This window comes from Columba livia, chromosome 24, assembly GCF_036013475.1.
Source record: "Columba livia isolate bColLiv1 breed racing homer chromosome 24, bColLiv1.pat.W.v2, whole genome shotgun sequence".
Classification (NCBI taxonomy): domain Eukaryota; kingdom Metazoa; phylum Chordata; class Aves; order Columbiformes; family Columbidae; genus Columba; species Columba livia.
In genome coordinates, this window is record NC_088625.1 from 3195702 (window position 1) to 3213752 (window position 18051).

General features: G+C 46.3%; 1 protein-coding gene and 1 long non-coding RNA gene across 4 annotated transcripts; one reads left to right on the forward strand and one right to left on the reverse strand.

Moving 5' to 3' along the window:
• Window positions 1-4411: 4411 nt before the first annotated feature.
• Window positions 4412-9086, forward strand: LOC102086318 (transmembrane protein 45B). 3 transcript variants are annotated; one of them, XM_065040437.1, is made up of 6 exons: window positions 4412-4566; window positions 7173-7396; window positions 7596-7808; window positions 7887-8071; window positions 8303-8448; window positions 8537-9086. In XM_065040437.1, exons 2-6 carry the CDS (start codon window positions 7210-7212, stop codon window positions 8661-8663), a joined length of 858 nt encoding a protein of 285 aa, XP_064896509.1. In that variant the 5' UTR covers window positions 4412-4566; window positions 7173-7209; the 3' UTR covers window positions 8664-9086. The 3 variants fall into 3 exon arrangements, with proteins under 3 accessions (XP_064896509.1, XP_064896510.1, XP_064896508.1); XM_065040438.1 differs by having other exon boundaries at window positions 7192-7396; XM_065040436.1 differs by lacking the exon at window positions 4412-4566 and adding an exon at window positions 6323-6393.
• Window positions 9087-15220: 6134 nt separating this feature from the next.
• On the reverse strand, window positions 15221-17540 carry LOC110364511 (uncharacterized). The gene is made up of 2 exons (XR_002423350.2): window positions 16639-17540; window positions 15221-16021 (listed from the first exon to the last, which is right to left on the reverse strand). It is a non-coding gene; the product is annotated as an uncharacterized LOC110364511 (long non-coding RNA).
• Window positions 17541-18051: the final 511 nt, after the last annotated feature.

The following is an 18051-nucleotide window of genomic DNA, read 5'->3' on the forward strand; positions in this document are numbered from 1 at the left end:
TCCCTTGAAAATAAACCCCTCGGCTTGGAAAGCGAGACGAAACAGGGACAAGTTTTGTTGTTAGCCTACCTTTGCCAGCTAATTTCTTGCAAAAAGTGACTGGAAATGTCACCTAGATAGAAGGAAAATATGCCAGTAGTGAGTACAGGGATTAAAAAAATATCTATCTATCTATCTATCTATCTATCTATCTATCTATCTGTCTATCTATCTATCTATCTATCGTCTATCTCTATCTATCTATCAATCGTCTCTATCTATCATCTATCTATCTATGTATCGTCTATATCTATCTATCTATCTCTATCTATCTATCTTTATCTATCTATGTATCATCTATCTAAATCTATCTATCTGTCTATATCTATCATCTATATCTATATCTATATCTATATCTATATCTATATCTATATCTATATCTATATCTATATCTATATCTATATCTATATCTATATCTATATCTATATCTATATCTATCTATATCTATCTATCATCTATCTCTCTCTCTCTCTCTCTCTGTATATATACATATGTTTATATACCTATATCTATCTCTCTCATCTTTTAACACCCTTTCTCCTTGTGCAAAGAGCCCGTTGCACACTGAAGGGGCTACACCTGGATTTTGTTGCTCATTAACACCTCTATAAAGATTCTCCTTGAATGCCGTTCCTACATTTCCATCACAGGGCTGGATATCGGGGGTGCAAACAGGCTCGGTTGAGGAGAATTAAGCAGCACAGCAAAACATCTCCATAAATCCATTTGATAAACGCCGCACAATTACACCTCATGAGTTGTAACTGCAGAACACGGTGAGCGTTTTGCAGATATTTCTTTTCTGCCAAGTGGAATAGTTTTGTGAAACGGCACCAATTCCTCTCGAAAAAGCACTTTTGCAGAAAAAACCCTGTTTGCAAGGTGACAAGCTGAGTTACCTACTGTGCTGTGCGACAGAAATCAGCTTAATTAAACAACAAAAAGGCCTTGCATGTTGCTCGGAATTATATCTGCGTTATTTTCTTGTGGAAAACCACCCAAGCATCACTATTTCCATTAAACAACCACACGAGGGCAGCACCAGGTGGCAAAGCTGGATGTGCAGGAACCAGCTCCAGGTTGCAGCCACCCCCAAAAATCAGAGGTTATTTCCATCCGAGATTAGAGCTGTCCTTGGTTTATAAAATCACTCCGTGCTTTTGAAGGTGATGGGGGGTGTTTATTTAATTCCATGCGGCCGCTCTTCATCGAGTCGCCGTCTCCTTTCACCCCGAGGTTTTGCTTTGTCCCCTGTCGTGGCCACAAAACGCTGTTCCCCTTGGTGGCCCGTGGTGTCTGGAATAGTTTCATTCCGCCTCATTAACTCCCCGCTCCTACAAACATCCCAGGACTGTCAATATAGCGCTTGCTAATTTGTTTTCCCACTCGGGAGCACATTCTTTCCCCAGGTATGAAGGTCAGTGAAGGAGGAGAGATCCAGCCTGTGATTAAGGGAGAAAATACAGGTGCTGGGATTTCTGGGAGAGAATTAAGGATTTCCGTTGCAGCTAAAACCCACATTTGTAAACAGCTTAGGGACCCAAGCGAGGGTGTGGAGGTTGCTCGGTGAGTTGTGCAGAGATGGTTTATTATAATATATAGTGAGGTACAATCACAAGCCGCCCTCACATTTATTCTTGTGTGATAGACTTGGCAGGATAGTCCTAAAGGCAGTATTGCCTTTAACACAACTTTAATAGCCACCAGTCGGCTCGGATTATGTTTTTCACCCTGCAAACTGGATTATCAGATAGCGTCTTGAAACTTTGCACTGGACCCACTGGTGGTGCAGCGGGGTTGTACTTGTCACCATATTCACAGCTGGATTTAAATGGATATGATGCTGTTTCGGGGGTGGTTTTTGTCTTGTGTTCAGCTTGATGTTTTTGGGCGCTGTTGCTCAAGGCGGGGGTACTGCTGGTATTCCCAAAATAAGTGAGGGAGGCAGGAAGGAGCTGCCGACCCTCACGATGCTCATATCCAACCTGCAAAGGAACCCAGCCAAATACCTTGGCAGCCAGCTCTTCCTCCAGACAAGCCCTTCATCAAGGATTCTGGCCCAGCCTGACCACAAGCTTGAGCGGAGATAGGATCTAGGATCCGTCCCTGCCACCCTTCCCGGGTTTATGTCAGGCTCAAAGGATGGTGTGGGCAGCAGAACAAGCCCAGCCTGTGCTTATCCCGCCTGCTTCACCTCCTCTTGCTGCCTGTTGATGAAAGCCGGTGTTAGCATTTGTCATAATAATAACAATAATAATAATAATCCTTTGCACTTCCCGAACAACCATCCATCTGCAGCGCTTGAGCTGCTGGCAAACCTTTAATTAGATTGTGCCTCCCACCACCCCCAGGAAGCAGGCGAACATTATCGCGTTTTCTCATTAGCGCCGAGGCCGATGATGCTCTTCGGGGAGAGGATGCTGCAAGTACAGCTGACGAAAAACATGAAAAATAATGAAAAAAAAGAAATCAAATACAACAGAGTGTTTAGGGCACAGATCTCAGTCTCTCCGGGAGGAAGAGGAAGGCAGGCGTGTGCTGGTACAATCCCATCATACTCCAAACCTCAGCTAAAGATCTGTAATGGAGTCTCATCCCGCAGTGATTTTAGTGATTCTGTGTGTGACTTGGGGGGGATTTGCCACTCTCGGTGTACCCCCCATCAGGCTGTTGTTCCCTGCAAATTGTCACAGTTTCACCCTCATTTTTATTGGGGGGTGGCTTAAGATGCTTGGAAACTCCCTTTCCTCAAGTATTTCACATGCTTAAAACTTTTTTTCACTGTTTGATCAGCAGGTATTTTAATATAAATTGCCCTTTTAATATGAAACACTCTCTGTGGGCTTTATTTTTTGCTGGCCCTTTAAAATCCAGGGGAAAAGGCACCTGCAGCCCCTGAGCAGATGGGCTTCACCTGGGCCTGGTTTCCTCCTCTCCCTTTTCAGCTGCTGCCCTTCCGCTTTGTGTTTGCCCGTTTGCCTTGAGAATCTGGCTCATGCTGCTTGGGAAGCAGCTTTGTGCTAAGTTGCCTTTTGGGGTAAAGGTTTGGAGAGAGCGGGGTGGCTGCAGAAAGGCAAACTGAGCTGCTAATAAGTCCCTGGTGGTGTTTCTACTCTTTTCCCAGCAAGAAAGGTACATGCTTTTTGTTTTTCTGTGTTATTTTTTAGGGTAGGTCTGTAATGAAAAGCTCCTACGGGGGCTGCATTTCTCTCTCTGTGCTTCGGCTTAATGTGGTAGCAAGCTCCTAGAGCTTTATTTTGGGTGAAACTGCCTTTGTTTGTGGAACTCCATTTGTTAATGATGTTACAGAAACTTTTTGCACATGTGTAAAAGCGTTTTGCTCCCTGAGTGCCTTTGGAGGTGAGCAATGGGTGTACAGCACGGCTGTGTGCCAGGTCTGTGTTTTCCGTCCTTCCTCCTAGTTGCTGATACGGAGATAATGGGAAGGAAAATAAAAAGCTCCTGGCTATGGCTTCGTGGCTTTGGCTGTGCTGGAGAACAGCCCATCACCTTGGGGAGGGTTGTGCAGGCTGCTTTGCTTCGGTGTTATTCCAGCCTTGGGGTGCTGGCTTGCGTATGGCTCTTGGCGAGGCTGGGCATGGCTTATCCTGTGGTCCTGCTGGGGTTGCTGTTTGGTTGCATGAGGAGATACGTGCATGTGCTTGCAACCTGGAGAAATCCTGAGTTGGGAATGCACCGAGAGGTTATTAATGGTCCTCAGGTGGTCGGAGGGTTGAATGGGGCTCCAGAGTGTGTCTGCACCATCGACTCAGTGCTTTGGAGGGAACGTATTTATTTGTAAAGAGGGACTTGTGTTGCTCATCTATGCAGCTGGTGAGGTGCTGGGAATGGGTGTGCAGCAGGTCTGGAGTGCTTGTGTTTGTGGGTGCTTGTGAGAAGGGTAAAAAGGAGCGGAAACAGGCTGCTGTGTCCTGCCAACCCCTATATTTTGGGGACGGCAGGTCATCATCCCCCTCCTCTTGGTTGCAGTGGGCTGGGCGATGGTGCTCACAAAGGATTTGATCTGGTTTGCAAGCTCCTGGCCCAAAATTCTCCTGCCTGCGATCACTTTGTGTATAAGACACTCCTAAGAGGTTTGTTGTGTACTTCCCAGCCCAGTTTGGAGATGGCAGAGCCCGGCCACATCGGGCGATGCTGTAGCCTTGTCTCTTCTCGGCTTCTTCCCCCAAAAAAACCAACATAATCATGGAATACACCTTGTTGCCATAGGAACGGGAGTTGGCTGCTCTTCCTGATTTTTGTGGCAAACTCTAGGAGTTTTTTTTTTTTTGTTAATAGCAGACACGAGGTGTCCCGGGTTGTGAAAGCTGGTTGACTCAGCACCACTTTGAACCGGCCCGCAGGGTGTTTGGCTCTAAACATCCTGTCTGAGGGCCACCTCCCTGGGGTGGCTTCTCCCTTTATCTGCCTCTCCTCGGCAATAACTGCTCCTTTTTGCCACATCTGGAGCTGGAAGAAGGACGGGCAGGAGCCACAGGTGGACTCTTCATAGAGAGAAATACATTGGTGAGCAGCTGTGATGGGACGGACACGGCTGCTTGTGCTTGGGAAGAGGGGATGTGGGGAGAGTCCGTCTCTGCAAGACAAAGATTTAGTGTGGTGACGGGGGAAGTGCTGCATTCTGCTGGCAATCTGTATTTTTAGCTCTTTTTTTGGGTACTTGTGAGGTTTTGGAAGTTCATCGATGGCAGAAGATTAGCAGGAGATGGAGCTTGTGCCTTTTCTGTTGGGTGAAGGCTGTTGGCACAAGAGAGATGTGCCTGGGTAGTGAGGAGAAACAAAGAGACGACCCTCCAAATGTGCACAGCCAGGTGCTGAGCTTGTCTTGGGATGATGCTCTCCCTGCCAGGCAGGTGGTTGCACCCATGGGTGCTCATAGGGGATGCTCCTGCATCCGCGCAGCATCCTTCTGGCAGCACCTGTATCAGCAGAAACAAGTCCCCGTGTGGAGCTAAAAGCTGGATCTGTGATGGCTCTGGGGGGAACAACCTGGAAATTGGGTAGAAACAAGGCTGCTGAGGTGCCGTACGGGGAGATGGCAGCTCCTGTGTGGTTATTGAGCAAAAGCATTGCAGGCTGGAAGCTGTGGAGGGAGAAGGGCGGCTTGGATAATAACTTATGACTGCAGCCGTATTTCAAGTCCTCTGACAGACAAACCGGCTCGCAGGAAAAATAAATAACCTGGCTGCAGCTCACTTGGAGCTTAATCAGCTTTTATGTGAGCATGGACTCGAATGCTGGGGCTGGTGAGAGGTACCAGGTTTGGGCTGTGTGGACGTGGGGAGGTTGTTTTTCTGTCTCTGGAATATGCGAGCCGTGTGAGTGGACTGTTGCTTGGAAACGTGTCTTTTTATTGCAAAATAGTGGCTGTTTTTTAAAAATAAGGTGTGGGTTTTTTTTGCGTGGGCCTTATCCAAGCTGCTGTTCGACAGAAGGGTGGGTTTGGGGCATCTCTGCAAAGTGGGAGATGCCCCAGGATGCCCGGTGGATGCAGGGTGATAAATCCCTTGATGCTGCTGTGTCTTGGGGCTGCAGGTGGGTTGTGTCACTTGTCATTTCTGGTCACCGGGATGTCTCTATTCCTATTACTCACAGAACGTTAGGGATAAGATGTCAAGTTAATGTTCCTGCTGTGTATCTTGATCAGGGTGCACTCCTGACCCCAGCTCTGGGCTGTTGTCCTTGCAGTCACAGTCCCTGTAGGACAACGGTTAAATCTGATTATACATCACGCAATTGTGCATTTGTTCTCAGTCACTTCAGCGTGTGGATGTCTGTGCAGGGAAGATATGTGCCCTGGACTGGGTGTCCAGGCTATAATCAGGGAAGACATGGGGCAGGAGCCATCTCACCCTAATGTAGACATCCAAAATAGAGCGGAAATCCATCAGTGAGCCCTGAAACAGCACCTGGGATGGGGCGTTTCTCATCTGCATGAAAGGCTATGTAGGAACTTCCCTCCTGAAAGGAAGCCTTAATGTGGTGTAAACAGTTCTGAGCGGAGCTCTCCCTCACCTCAGGCACTTGCTGTGCCTCATCCGACCCTTATTTTTGCAGCACCTAATTACTTTCTAGTGTGGGAGGACTTGGAGAACGTGCTGGAGTTGTTTGTCCAGCCTCCTGCAATTCGCTTTGGTATTTATAAACACAGCGAGGATGTGATTTTGTGACGCAAGGGCAGGTTGGTGTGGTAGCTTGGGGATGAGTAATGTCTTTTTCTGTGGACATCTGAGCTGTAGAAAAGGACCAGAAAGATTGAGACCTCCTTAGGTGGTAGATGCCTACAGAGAGCAAGGAGAGAGGTCTTGCTGGAGGAAACAAGACCTTTGCAAGGTGATATCTAAAGCTCGCCGCTACAAGCACCTAGATTATGACTTATTCCCTTCTGTGTTTGCTGCTCTGGGATTTTTTTTCAACAATTTGCGTTTGGGCTTAAACACTTTGTAGGATATAAATTTGCTCCTCTCCATCCTTGCTGGTACTTGGTGGCATTGGTCCAGCTTAGCTCAAAGGCCGTTTTTGTGCCTTCAGTCCTTGAGCTCTTCCCACAGGAGATGAAATCTCCTTCCCCTTGTGTCGAACTGCTGCTCGTGTGCGACTCAGAGGTTGTGTGGAACGTGCATGAGACTCCTTTTGGGGATGGCAGTGGTTCCTGGGTTGCTCCCTCCTCCTGTTGCGGGTCCAGCAAAGCCTCTGTTGGCTGGAGGTGCTGAACACGCGGGCTGGATTCACGCCCTGGTAATTATCTAGTTGGGAGGGAGCTGATGTTCCGAGGAAATAATTGTCGTGTTGCTTTTTATTAGCAAAAGAGCTTTGTTATGGTTCCTCTTCTAATAGCGTGTAGCTATTATGCTTTCTTGGGTGCTAATGTGTTTTTCTCTTGCACGATGAAGTCCTGATGATTATAGGTGTGCAACCACACATATCAATATGTATATGCATATATAGAGTGGGGCAGGGTGGCAGCTTCTCTGTGGTGATGTCACATATCTGGTGTTACCTGTTCGCAGCTGATGGCAGAGCTGTGCACACCTGCTCTGTTGGGATGCAGCTCCCTAGGGATGCTGAGCAGCCTGACACCTCTCCTGGGGACACTTGGGGTTGGTCCCCAGACCCTGTTTGTCCTTGCAGGTCCAGCAAGCGAGGACAATGCCAACGACTTTCCTCGGCAGTGCCCTCCGGGGCACTTGCTTCTTCATTTTTGGTTTCTGGTGGTCTGTGCGATACCCACTGAAGTATCTCAGGCGGAAAGCGAATGCGGAGAGCCAGCCGAGCCAAGAGGTCCAGCGCGTGGAAGTCTTCGAAGGGGCGGTCAAAGCTTTCTTTGCTCTAGCAGGTAAGATGATGAGTATGCCCTGATATCTACTGGTGCTGCAGCTGCTCTCTCCCACGAAACAGGGGCTGTTTGTGGTGGAAAACAGCTGTGGGCTTGGGGACGCTCTGGTGGCATGCTCTGTGATGGACCTGGCCACTGTTCCTTTGGACAAACACTGCTCTGACTTCACCATCACAAAGACTTGTGCTCTCTAATCCAGGGATACTGGTGGAGCAGTTTGTGCCGGCCGGTCCCCACCTGCAGCTGTACAGCCCCAAGACGCACAGCTGGACGGACCTCACCCACTGGCACTACACCACCATGTACCTCTTCTTCCTCCTCTCTGGCATTGTGGACATCGTCTCGCATTCCCCGCTTAAGCTGCCGCCTGGATTAGATCGGCTCTCGCTCTCTGTGGCTCTGTTCATTGAAGGTGAATCGCATGCGGTGCCTGGATATGGGTTGGGGCATCCCAGAGCATCCTTTACCAACACAACCTGAATCTTGGTAGGTTTGCTCTTCTGCTTCCGTGATGACAGTGATGCCGCGCTGGACCACCACGTGCATTCCTTGCTGGCCATTGCTGTCTTTGCTGGAGCCCTCTGTGCCCTCCTGGAGGTGTTTCTCCGTGACCACATCATCCTGGAGATCTTCAGGACCAGCTCCTTCCTTCTCCAGGGCTCTTGGCTTTGGCAGGTCAGTGCACATCCTAATGGGCTTTGCCCCCAGGAAAGTAAGCGTTGGGGGGCTGCTCTGCCCTTACAGCACAACTTTTGGGGTTAAACTTATAAACTGCTTGGAATATCTTAAAAAATAAGAGGAGGACATGAGGCTTAGAACCAGCATGATGGAGATAGCACACGCCTCCTTGCTTCTCTATGATGGTTAAATGTGGTGATGCCCGACGTCTCTTCCATCTGTGACCAGATCGGGTTCGTGCTGTCCCCTCCATGGGGAGGACCAGGCTGGGACCAGACTGACCGCAGCAACTTCGCCTTCCTCACCGTGTGTTTCTGCTGGCACTACGCTGGCGTTCTTGCCGTCCTGGCAGCAAACTCCGCTGCTTCACGCTGGTACGTGGGTGACAAGGGGGGTCCCGGCACCGTGCACAAGCTGGGGGGACCGACAGCAATACTTAAATTGTCACTGTCTCTCCTGCAGCTGCAATGAGAACTGCCAGCTGAAATTCGGGGACATTGACGTGGAGCTGGACTGCGGCATGTGCATCCGCAAAAGCAGCAAGAGCTCCGGTGCCCTGCTGCCGGAGAGCCCCTCGGACGACAAATGAGGCCGTGAAAACATCTTCCCTGCTGGCTTAGAGCTCTTGAGATGAGGTTTTTAATTATTCTTGGTAAACCGCGGAGCATCAGAAGCGGGAGGCGGGACCCCGAAGACGCTGCACGGCAGGAGATGTGAAGCCTTCCCTGTGCATCCTCTGCAAACCAGGCTCATCTGGGGGGCAATTTTTAACTTCTCTCTGGTGCAGCTCGGGCTGTGAACTGCAGGACTGCTCTGCTGGCCCAGTCCAACTTGTGCGGCTGATTTGGCTATTTTTTTTAATATTGTTTTTGCTTCTGCTTGTACAGAAAGGCGCCAAACCGGCTTTCGAAGCTCCCGGTTCCTGTCGCTCACTTTGGTGTTAATGGAGGGGGTTTTTGTACAAAGCTTAATGAGTATCCATGATCACCAATAAAGGACTTTAATTAACGACCTCGATGGATCTCTTGAATGCGACGCCTGGAGATTGAAGGCATAGTTAAGGCGATGTCCGGCTTCAAAATGCTTTGGGGGGTGGATGAAATGTCAGAGGGATGGGACCATGTGCAACTTAATGTGGCCAAATCTGCCCTGAAAAAGGGGTTGATGGGCAAAAAGGGTTTTTTTCCCCATTAGCACCAGCACGTGGCTGCTTTCCTGCTTGTTTTTCATCAGAAGCTGAGAGGATTAATCAAACCCTTTCACTCAGTGTCACTTTGTGCTTCATGTCCAGGGGGATGTGTTGGTTTTCAGTTTTATTTTCCCTGAGGTCCTTCACGTGGTTTGCAGCAGAACAGCACAGGGAGACGCTTCCTGCCATCGAGATCCAAACCTGATTTAAGAAACATCGTTAAGCAGGATTAGTGAACGAAGAGTAAGTTAATCACTAAGTTCACCATCAACACTTAAAACGCTGGTGCTGTGTCCTTTGAACGGGGAGCACAAACAGCGTTATTATCATTATCTGTTAATACTTTTGCTCTCCTCCTCCCTGAAGATGTGAAGAAGACAGTGTGAACACCTTGCTGCTGATCTGCACTACTCCAAAACATCAAGAAGGAAAGAAAAGCCCACCCTGGCTTAGCAGTTGCACATCCCAGCCCCACAGGAGGTCCCCAGAAGAGTGAACACTTTGTATATATGTTTATTATTATTATTATTATTATCTATTTTATCTTTAATTTTTCTAATTATTGTTCTTTGTCCTTTTGGAGCAGGGCTGGCAGGAAACCAATGCTTCGTGCTGCTGTCAAGAAAGGACCTTGAGGAGCACAGAAACCAAAGGCAAGAGCAGCATTTTGGGCTCCCCCGTTTGCCACCCCCCTCAGAGGACTGTAATTTTGGTATGTAAAGCAGGCTGGCATTCTGGGACCAATGTTTTCTGCAGGATCTGGTGCCTTTAAGTTGCTGTGGATCTCCTGTGCCAGAGCTTCCCATGTGCTCTGGTTATTAATAACCCCCCCGGGATAAGAAGCAAGGTCCTTGGGTCAACTCGTTAGAGATGAGCTGCCATTAACGGGGAGCTTGGTGCATGGGTTATAACCCAATGTACTGCACTTTCATTGAAAACAAAGGGGAAAAAAAATCCCTTTTATCAACTAATGTTACATTTTTCCTGCTTTTTTTTCTTGCCCTGGAAACACTGAATCCCTCTTACTGAGGCCTTTGCTACTTAAAATGTAGGTCTGTAGTGGGGATGTTTCTTCTTTCCCTGAATAAATGCAAATAAGAGCAAATAGTTACTGATAATTTAGCTGTGTGTTTTAACAAGCTCAGTGTGATTGCATCGAGCCTAAAGCACAAGGTTTTCTTTGAACGGGGCAAGCAAATTTACCTGTCGTCTACCTGGGTGACGGAGGTGCCCCATATTTGAGATATGACTGACGTCTGTTGGGTCAATAGCCTAGAAAGAAGAAATTAGATTGTTGTGGCTGTGATTGCATTTGTAGAGCAGTTCCCAGCTAGCGTGTGGAATCGATACCCTCTTCAACCCCAAAATGCTCTTTCCTATTGAAGCTGGAAGGTAACAAAGCTCGTCGAGGAGGCACAGGGTTATTGAGCAGGAAAACCTGCGCTTTCCACCCAAAACTGTTGCTGTCCATGCTGCTGGTGGGCTATGGACAGAGACGGGGACCCTGCAATAGGGTTTGGGGTACAGAGCTGTGACATCCTACTCCGTTACTACCCCACCTCTCCAAGGTGGGTTTAATTATTGAGGACCTCATTATTACACTCAGACCTAGGTGATGCCGTTCCCCTGCTGATGTAGCATTGTTTTGGATTTCTTGTGAAGCCTCAGTGGTTTATTTGTGCTCTTGGTCCCCAGGGAGGTGACAGCAATGCAGATTTTCTTTTGTATAGCCTCTGATCTCCCAGAAATCCCTTGGCCAGAAAGTGAAGCCACATTTCTACACCAATCCACATATTAACAAGTTGTTAACGTTTAACCGAGTGGTCCAGCAGGAGCCAGGGGCTCAGGTAATTCTGTACCTGCTTTTTATCTTTGTTTCCTGTCTGTTATCACACAGAAACACTAAGGCCGGTGTTTCTAACAGCAAACGCTCTCTGCTGCACAATTAGAGCAGGGAGTGGATTGAGCTGTGTGTGTGTGCTGGAGCGCTCAGAAGGAACAGGGACACTTGTGCTTCAGATTTAAGTCAGTCAGTGAGGTCTAAGTCAGGGCTGTGAGATCACGGGAAGGCAGAGATGCAAGATTTCCCCTTTCCACAAGCCCTCTGCTGCTGGCCAGTGCCAGGGGCAGCCCAGAGGAGCTGGTTGTGAGATGTACAATAGCACTGGTATGCAATATTTCTTATTTTTATTACTGAGAGACTTGCCAGAGATTCATGGTTTAAAGAGGAGCTGAAATTGGTGCTTTAAGTGCCACTAATTTGGTTGAATTAGTGAATTTTGTTTCCAAACTTCCTGCAACTGCCGTTCAGTGCACAACTGGATTTTGTAGGTCACTTATATCTTCAAGAACTTTTCTTTCAATCTTAGTGCACTTCTTGCCTATTAACTCAAATGATTTGAATACCAACAGTAAGCAGCACATGCTTATGCATCCTCTATACGTAACTCAAATCTCACCCAAAATTCATGGGCAGGATACACATGTGCACTAATATTCCCATATAGCGGAGTCCCATGAGTTTGTAATTACTCATCCCACTGTTTTCCATAAAGAAGTTTGATTGTGTGCAATTGCTAAAATCCAGTCAAACGTTAGTCCTTAGTATGCCAAACAAACCCAAGGTCATGCTCGAATTCCCTAACTGCAGTAGGAGTCAGGCTTATCTTTGCAGGTTCTGGCTTAGTGGTTGGGTAAATATTAAGAAAGATTGTGCTAATGCTTATTATTCTTGTTAGGACTTTCCTTCTTGAGAATCTGGTTTGGTTGCATGTGCTGGGTGGAAATACCCATGCGTGGTGATATTGTGGTGAGGGGATGAGCATGAAATACCTGGAATATTAAATGATGAGTTGTCAGCACTGATTGAAAACGCAGCTCAAGCCCTTAATATTGTATAAAAAAACTGGAATAGCTTTTATTAAGTATAATAGATTTCCATAACTGCTGAAAGAACAGTAGCTGGTTTTATTTGCCTCCAGTGACTTCACTTGCTCCTCGTCTCTCTAGACAGAGGGTGACACTGTTGGGAAATAAAATGTAGTTTCTACTTTGAATTGTGGGCTTAGAAAGCTGGTTTATTTTTGGGAATCTATTAGATAACTTACTATTTTCCCTTGATTTGCAGTGTCTTTGTGCTACATCTCTGTCGCTGACCCGACTGCTCAGGATGTGCCACTACTGCTCCCTATGTCACTTCAGCTGCTCTGTCACCCGGTGAGTATCGTAACTGATGTGCAAGAGTTGAGAAAACGTCTGGTTTGTTGGGTTTTGGTTGGTTTTTTTACCTTGTGGGCTTATTGGCAGCTGATGGATATAGTGCAGCTCAGTTTGCTCCTCATGGGAAGGCTCTATTTACAACCCAATGGATTAAACCCCACCTTTTTGAATTTCTTATTATGTGGACAAGGTGTTACACAGCTTGTGGATATCTGGGTCCGAGCTGCAGCTTGGGCCCCAACGGTGCCACCTAAAGACAGTTTTGTGTTTAAAAACTCTTATTACAATGAAACTGACTTAGTTTAATTCAAAATTCTTTTCTTAGATCTTGTAATTACACAGCCAGGTGTGTTTTAGGTTTGAAAGTTGTGGTTTTCTAGGGCTGAACTTGTGTTCTTTTAGGGATGTCTGGGAGGTGTTAAGTTGCGGGGTTTGGGGAGTGTTGTTTTTTGGCTGTTGTTGTTTAAGTTGTGATTTGGGGGTGTGTTTTTTCTGTGTTTAACTTGTGGTTTTGGGGGGGTTTGTGGGGCTTTGGGTGTTTTTCTTCAGGTTGAATTTTTTTACTGCAGTTTTGCTTTATGGTAATGCTGCATTAAATCTCTGTTCCAGGAGCCTTTGGAAGACGCAAGGGGAGAAGAGGGCAAGAGAACAATACTGGTGTATCTCCCTCATCTTTCCAAGAGGACTCAAGGAAGAAGAACAGAGAAAGCTATGCTGCTGGTTTTCCTTATAGACTGAAGGAAAACTGAGTTATTCTGCATGTGTTATGTCTACAGTTAAGGTTTGTTTTGTAGCAAAGTGCAGGTAAAGTTTAGCTCCAACTGGCAAGAAGACCAAGGACTGGAGATGCACCTCACAACTTTGTAGCAGTTAATTAATCAATTAGCTAATTAAGCTATCCCTTGAGCTCAGGGGCTGTGACTTTTATGAGCTCATGTATGACTTGATGAATTTTATAGAGAAACTTGTTTATATTTTGGACCAGGCTTAAGCGCAGGAGCCTGTCCTGTCTTCAGCCAGCCCTGGATGGACAAATGTGACTGTAACACTCTGGGGTTTAGTTCTTAGTTTGACAGATCGTTTTTATTGTATTGCATGTTTTGTTCTAAGTGCTATATACTTTGTCTTGTTGCTGTGATTCAATAGGGCACAGCTGTAAGTGGAGAAGATTCAAAGTAAAAGATGACTTAAAACAACTAATTGCATCATGTCTCTTAATTTGGTGGAGTTAAAATAGAAAATAGCTTTAAAGCAATTAAAAAACCCCACAACGTTGAAGAAAAAAACCATAAACCTGAAATAACAAAGACAAAAAAACAATTAAAACAAATCACACAAGCCTCCCCCACCAATTAAAAAAAAACCACAATACCCCAAACCCAGAAACCAATCAAAAAAAACCCCCAAAACAGCATTAAAAAAGTATCACCACCACCAACCAATCAGAATTCAAAACCAGCTGTCAATTAAAACACTCAACCAATCAGAACTCACCATGAGCAGAAAAGCAAAAGTTTCAACCAATCAGAATTCAGAATCAGCTGTCAATCAAAACTATCAACCAATCAGTATTCAAAACTATCAACCAATCAGAATTCAGAATCAGCTGTCAATCAAAGCTATCAACCAATCAGAATTCAGAACCAGCTGTCAATCCAAACACTTAACCAATCAGAACTCACCATGAGCAGGAAAGCAAAAGTTTCAACCAATCAGAATTCAGAATCAGCTGTCAATCAAAACTATCAACCAATCAGAATTCAGAACCAGCTGTCAATCAAAACACTCAACCAATCAGAACTCACCATGAGCAGGAAAGCAAAAGTTTCAACCAATCAGAATTCAGAATCAGCTGTCAATCAAAACTGTCAACCAAACAGTATTCAAAACTATCAACCAATCAGTATTCAGAACCAGCTGTCAATCCAAACACTTAACCAATCAGAACTCACCATGAGCAGGAAAGCAAAAGTTTCAACCAATCAGAATTCAGAATCAGCTGTCAATCAAAACTATCAACCAATCAGTATTCAAAACTATCAACCAATCAGAATTCAGAACCAGCTGTCAATCAAAACACTCAACCAATCAGAACTCACCATGAGCAGGAAAGCAAAAGTTTCAACCAATCAGAATTCAGAATCAGCTGTCAATCAAAACTGTCAACCAATCAGTATTCAAAACTATCAACCAATCAGAATTCAGAACCAGCTGTCAATCAAAACACTTAACCAATCAGAACTCACCATGAGCAGGAAAGCAAAAGTTTCAACCAATCAGAATTCAGAACCAGCTGTCAATCAAAACTATCAACCAATCAGTATTCAAAACTATCAACCAATCAGAATTCAGAACCAGCTGTCAATCAAAACACTCAACCAATCAGAACTCACCATGAGCAGGAAAGCAAAAGTTTCAACCAATCAGAATTCAGAACCAGTTGTCAATCAAAACACTCAACCAATCAGAACTCACCATGAACAGGAAAAGTTTCAACCAATCAGAATTCAAAGCCAACAACCAACCAAATTTCAGAACTTATGACCAATCAAAACTCAAAACCAAATAAAAATTAAAACCTAATCAAAACTATAAACTAAATACCAATCAAAACTGAAGTCTAACTCCCACTACAACCTGAACTCTAAATCCCAATTGGAAGGAGAAGCCCCACTCCACCCCAGCGCCCTGAGAGCTGCCCCAGGACCCCCAGCCAGAACAAACACCAGCACATGAGACACGTTCCAGCTTCATCTTTATTGGCACAGAACAGAGAGCAAGTCAGCCCTGCTGGGCTATGCAGCTCCCATAGCAAAACCCAAGCAGCACATACAGCCCAGCAGCAGCTATATACATCTATATATATATAGGTACATAACGAAGAGGACTTGCTGCTGAAAGCTCATCACAACTAACAGACTTAGAGCTTTGCCGGGTCCTGGCACTGCAGCAGCCACAGCCATCTCCACACAGAACGCTGCAGCTCTTTGAAGTCAGCCCAAGTCTAAGTCCTCCAGGGTAGAACGTGGTTGCTGGAGCTTCTCTCTCTCTTCATGAAGCTATTTCAAGCATCCTATGAAGTACTGCAGGGCTGGGTGGACTCAACCCCCTTCCACATCTGCTACCACAGCTACAGAAGTAGAGAACACTTGAATGTATCTCAGTAATCCAAGGCCTAAGTCCTCTGTAAGAACAGGAGCTGAGAGCAGAAGACAAAAGGCATCACTGAAACCAAGGGTCAACAATACCCAATTGGCAGCACTGCTGCTCTGCTGGATCCCCACACTGGAGAAGACTCAACTCCACTCTTCAAGGGAGCATTCAACTCTTCTAATGATTTTGGGCTATAGGAAATTCAAGTGTTCTCTATTTTTTAAATTAAACCTAAGCAAACAAGCCTGAAAGCAAAATCCAGAGACCTTTCTCTTCAGTTTTTTCTCAGCTGTGGCTTGTAGTTCTTGACTCATCACGCTGAAAAACAAAAGGATGCTTCATCATGTAGTGTGGTAACATCCTCTGCGATGTTCTTGGCGTTCACCCTTAAAAACAAAGAGACAGCAGTGAGAAAAAAAACCTCCCAGAATTATAAACACAAAATACCAATCATCATCTTTACAAAAGGGATTAGCACATTAAGCATTTGGAACTTCTGGAGCTTGGAGCTGTGACTCAGTGGGACAACCGTGGTGTGCCCAGATAGTCTCAGTCTGGCTCTGATTCTCAGTAGCTGGACTGAGCTCCGGTGACTTGCACCAAGATCATGTCACCAGCAAGTGTTAAAAGTACAATTCAGCCCTGAAAAAACATAAATGCAGCCCAGCAGAGAACAGCCAGGCCAGCCCTTTGCCTGCACTTTGTTTCTTTTAGAGCAAGTACTTCCTCCTGCCTGCTGAAAATTCACACCCACAACCGTATCTTCGCAGGATAAGACAAAGTCTCAAAGCCTGTAAAGCAGATTATCCCGTTAGATCAAAAGAACAGATACTAAAAAGTGATACAGCGACAGCAACCTGATCTGACTTCAGAGTCGGCCCTTTCTGCAGGATTTAGGTGAGGTGCCCTCCAGAAGTCCCTTCCAACCTACACTTCTCCCTGCACCAGCTGCAGGATTATTCCCTGCCAAACCACCACGCTGGAGAAAACCATTATTGCTCACCTTGCGCTGGATTTCACGGTGCCATCCCCGAGAGAATCGGCTTCGCTCTGTTCTTGTGCCAGTCACTGCTGCAGAAACCAGAGGCTCTGGTAAATACGCAGAAAAACAACCCTCCCTTCCCAAACACACAAAAAGCCCACCGTGTAACGTCTCTTTTTTGACCTAGATCATTTATAGTGTTCAAAGGCACATCCTGGGGGCACCAAGCCCAGCTCCAGGTAACAAAGTCTTGTTCTGGGTCCCCTTCCCTCCAGGAGCAATGACACCAAGCAGCCACCCAGGAAGCAGGCAAGAGAATCCATGCTCAGAAAGCCTTCACACCACTTTCTCCCTGCAGGTATTTTCTCTGAAGTAGCTGCACTTTCAGCTAAAAAAAAAAGAAAAGAAATCCACCCTGGCACTGCCCAACAGAGCAGAATTTTCCTATATTCTGAGCTTGCCATCGCTAGACAGATTCTTTCATCTCAGAGACCCTGCAGGAGGACACACTAAACAATTACTATAATATTCAATCCAACTAAGTCACGACTGCATCTTCCTTACCTCTCACCTACACTGTACGGTGTGAGTAGCAGAACAAAACGGCACCCTCAGCCTCTTAGGCATTAGAGCAATACATTTTACAGGAAGATAATTTCCAAACAAACACACAGTCTCCTTCATGGCATCACCTCTCATGAAATTTAGGATACAGAACTCAGCCTGACGAGGAAAGCAGTGGGAAGGCTCCGGCCACCGGGCAAGCCCGCAGGGTTTTCTAATGTGGGCAGCCCTGCAGCAGCAGCGGTGATACAAAACGTGCCAACACAGACAGTCTCAAGGGTCTGGCACCGGAGATGTGTCTCATCAGCCTTCTAGCTATATGCAGGTTACTAGAGTCACTGTGGCTTATAGGTTAAATAAAGTACCTTTCATCTTCCTGATGAATAACGTCTTTTCTTGCAGGAAATTCATCTTCCACTTCTTCGGATGGAAGAAACCCCGCAGGTGCTGGTAAAAATCAATGGCACGCTGCAGTCTCGGAGGTTGCCAGGCTTTGCATCGGGGAAAATGTTATCCTTCTCCTCTCTGTGAGCGCAGGCACCTGGAAAGAACAGCGATGTGCGAGCAGAGGGTTCAAAGCAAACACCTTCAAAGCCTCAGGTACTTCACTTAGAGCTATGCATGTTTAGAAGCTCCCACACAAGGGCTACCAGCCTTCGAGAGGTTTCTGCGTCTGGAGCAGCCCCCAGCCCAGGCTCAGAGGAAGGATTTGGACCATCTTGCATTGCCATGAAGGCTGCAGGGACTTTGAGGATGCTAGGAGGAAAATTCGCAGGTAGAACTGGCTCACCCTGCCCCTTCTGCTCTCCAAAAGGGACCATCTGGGGAAGTCTAAAGCACAGCCAACAGAATAATCGGCCAAGTCACGTA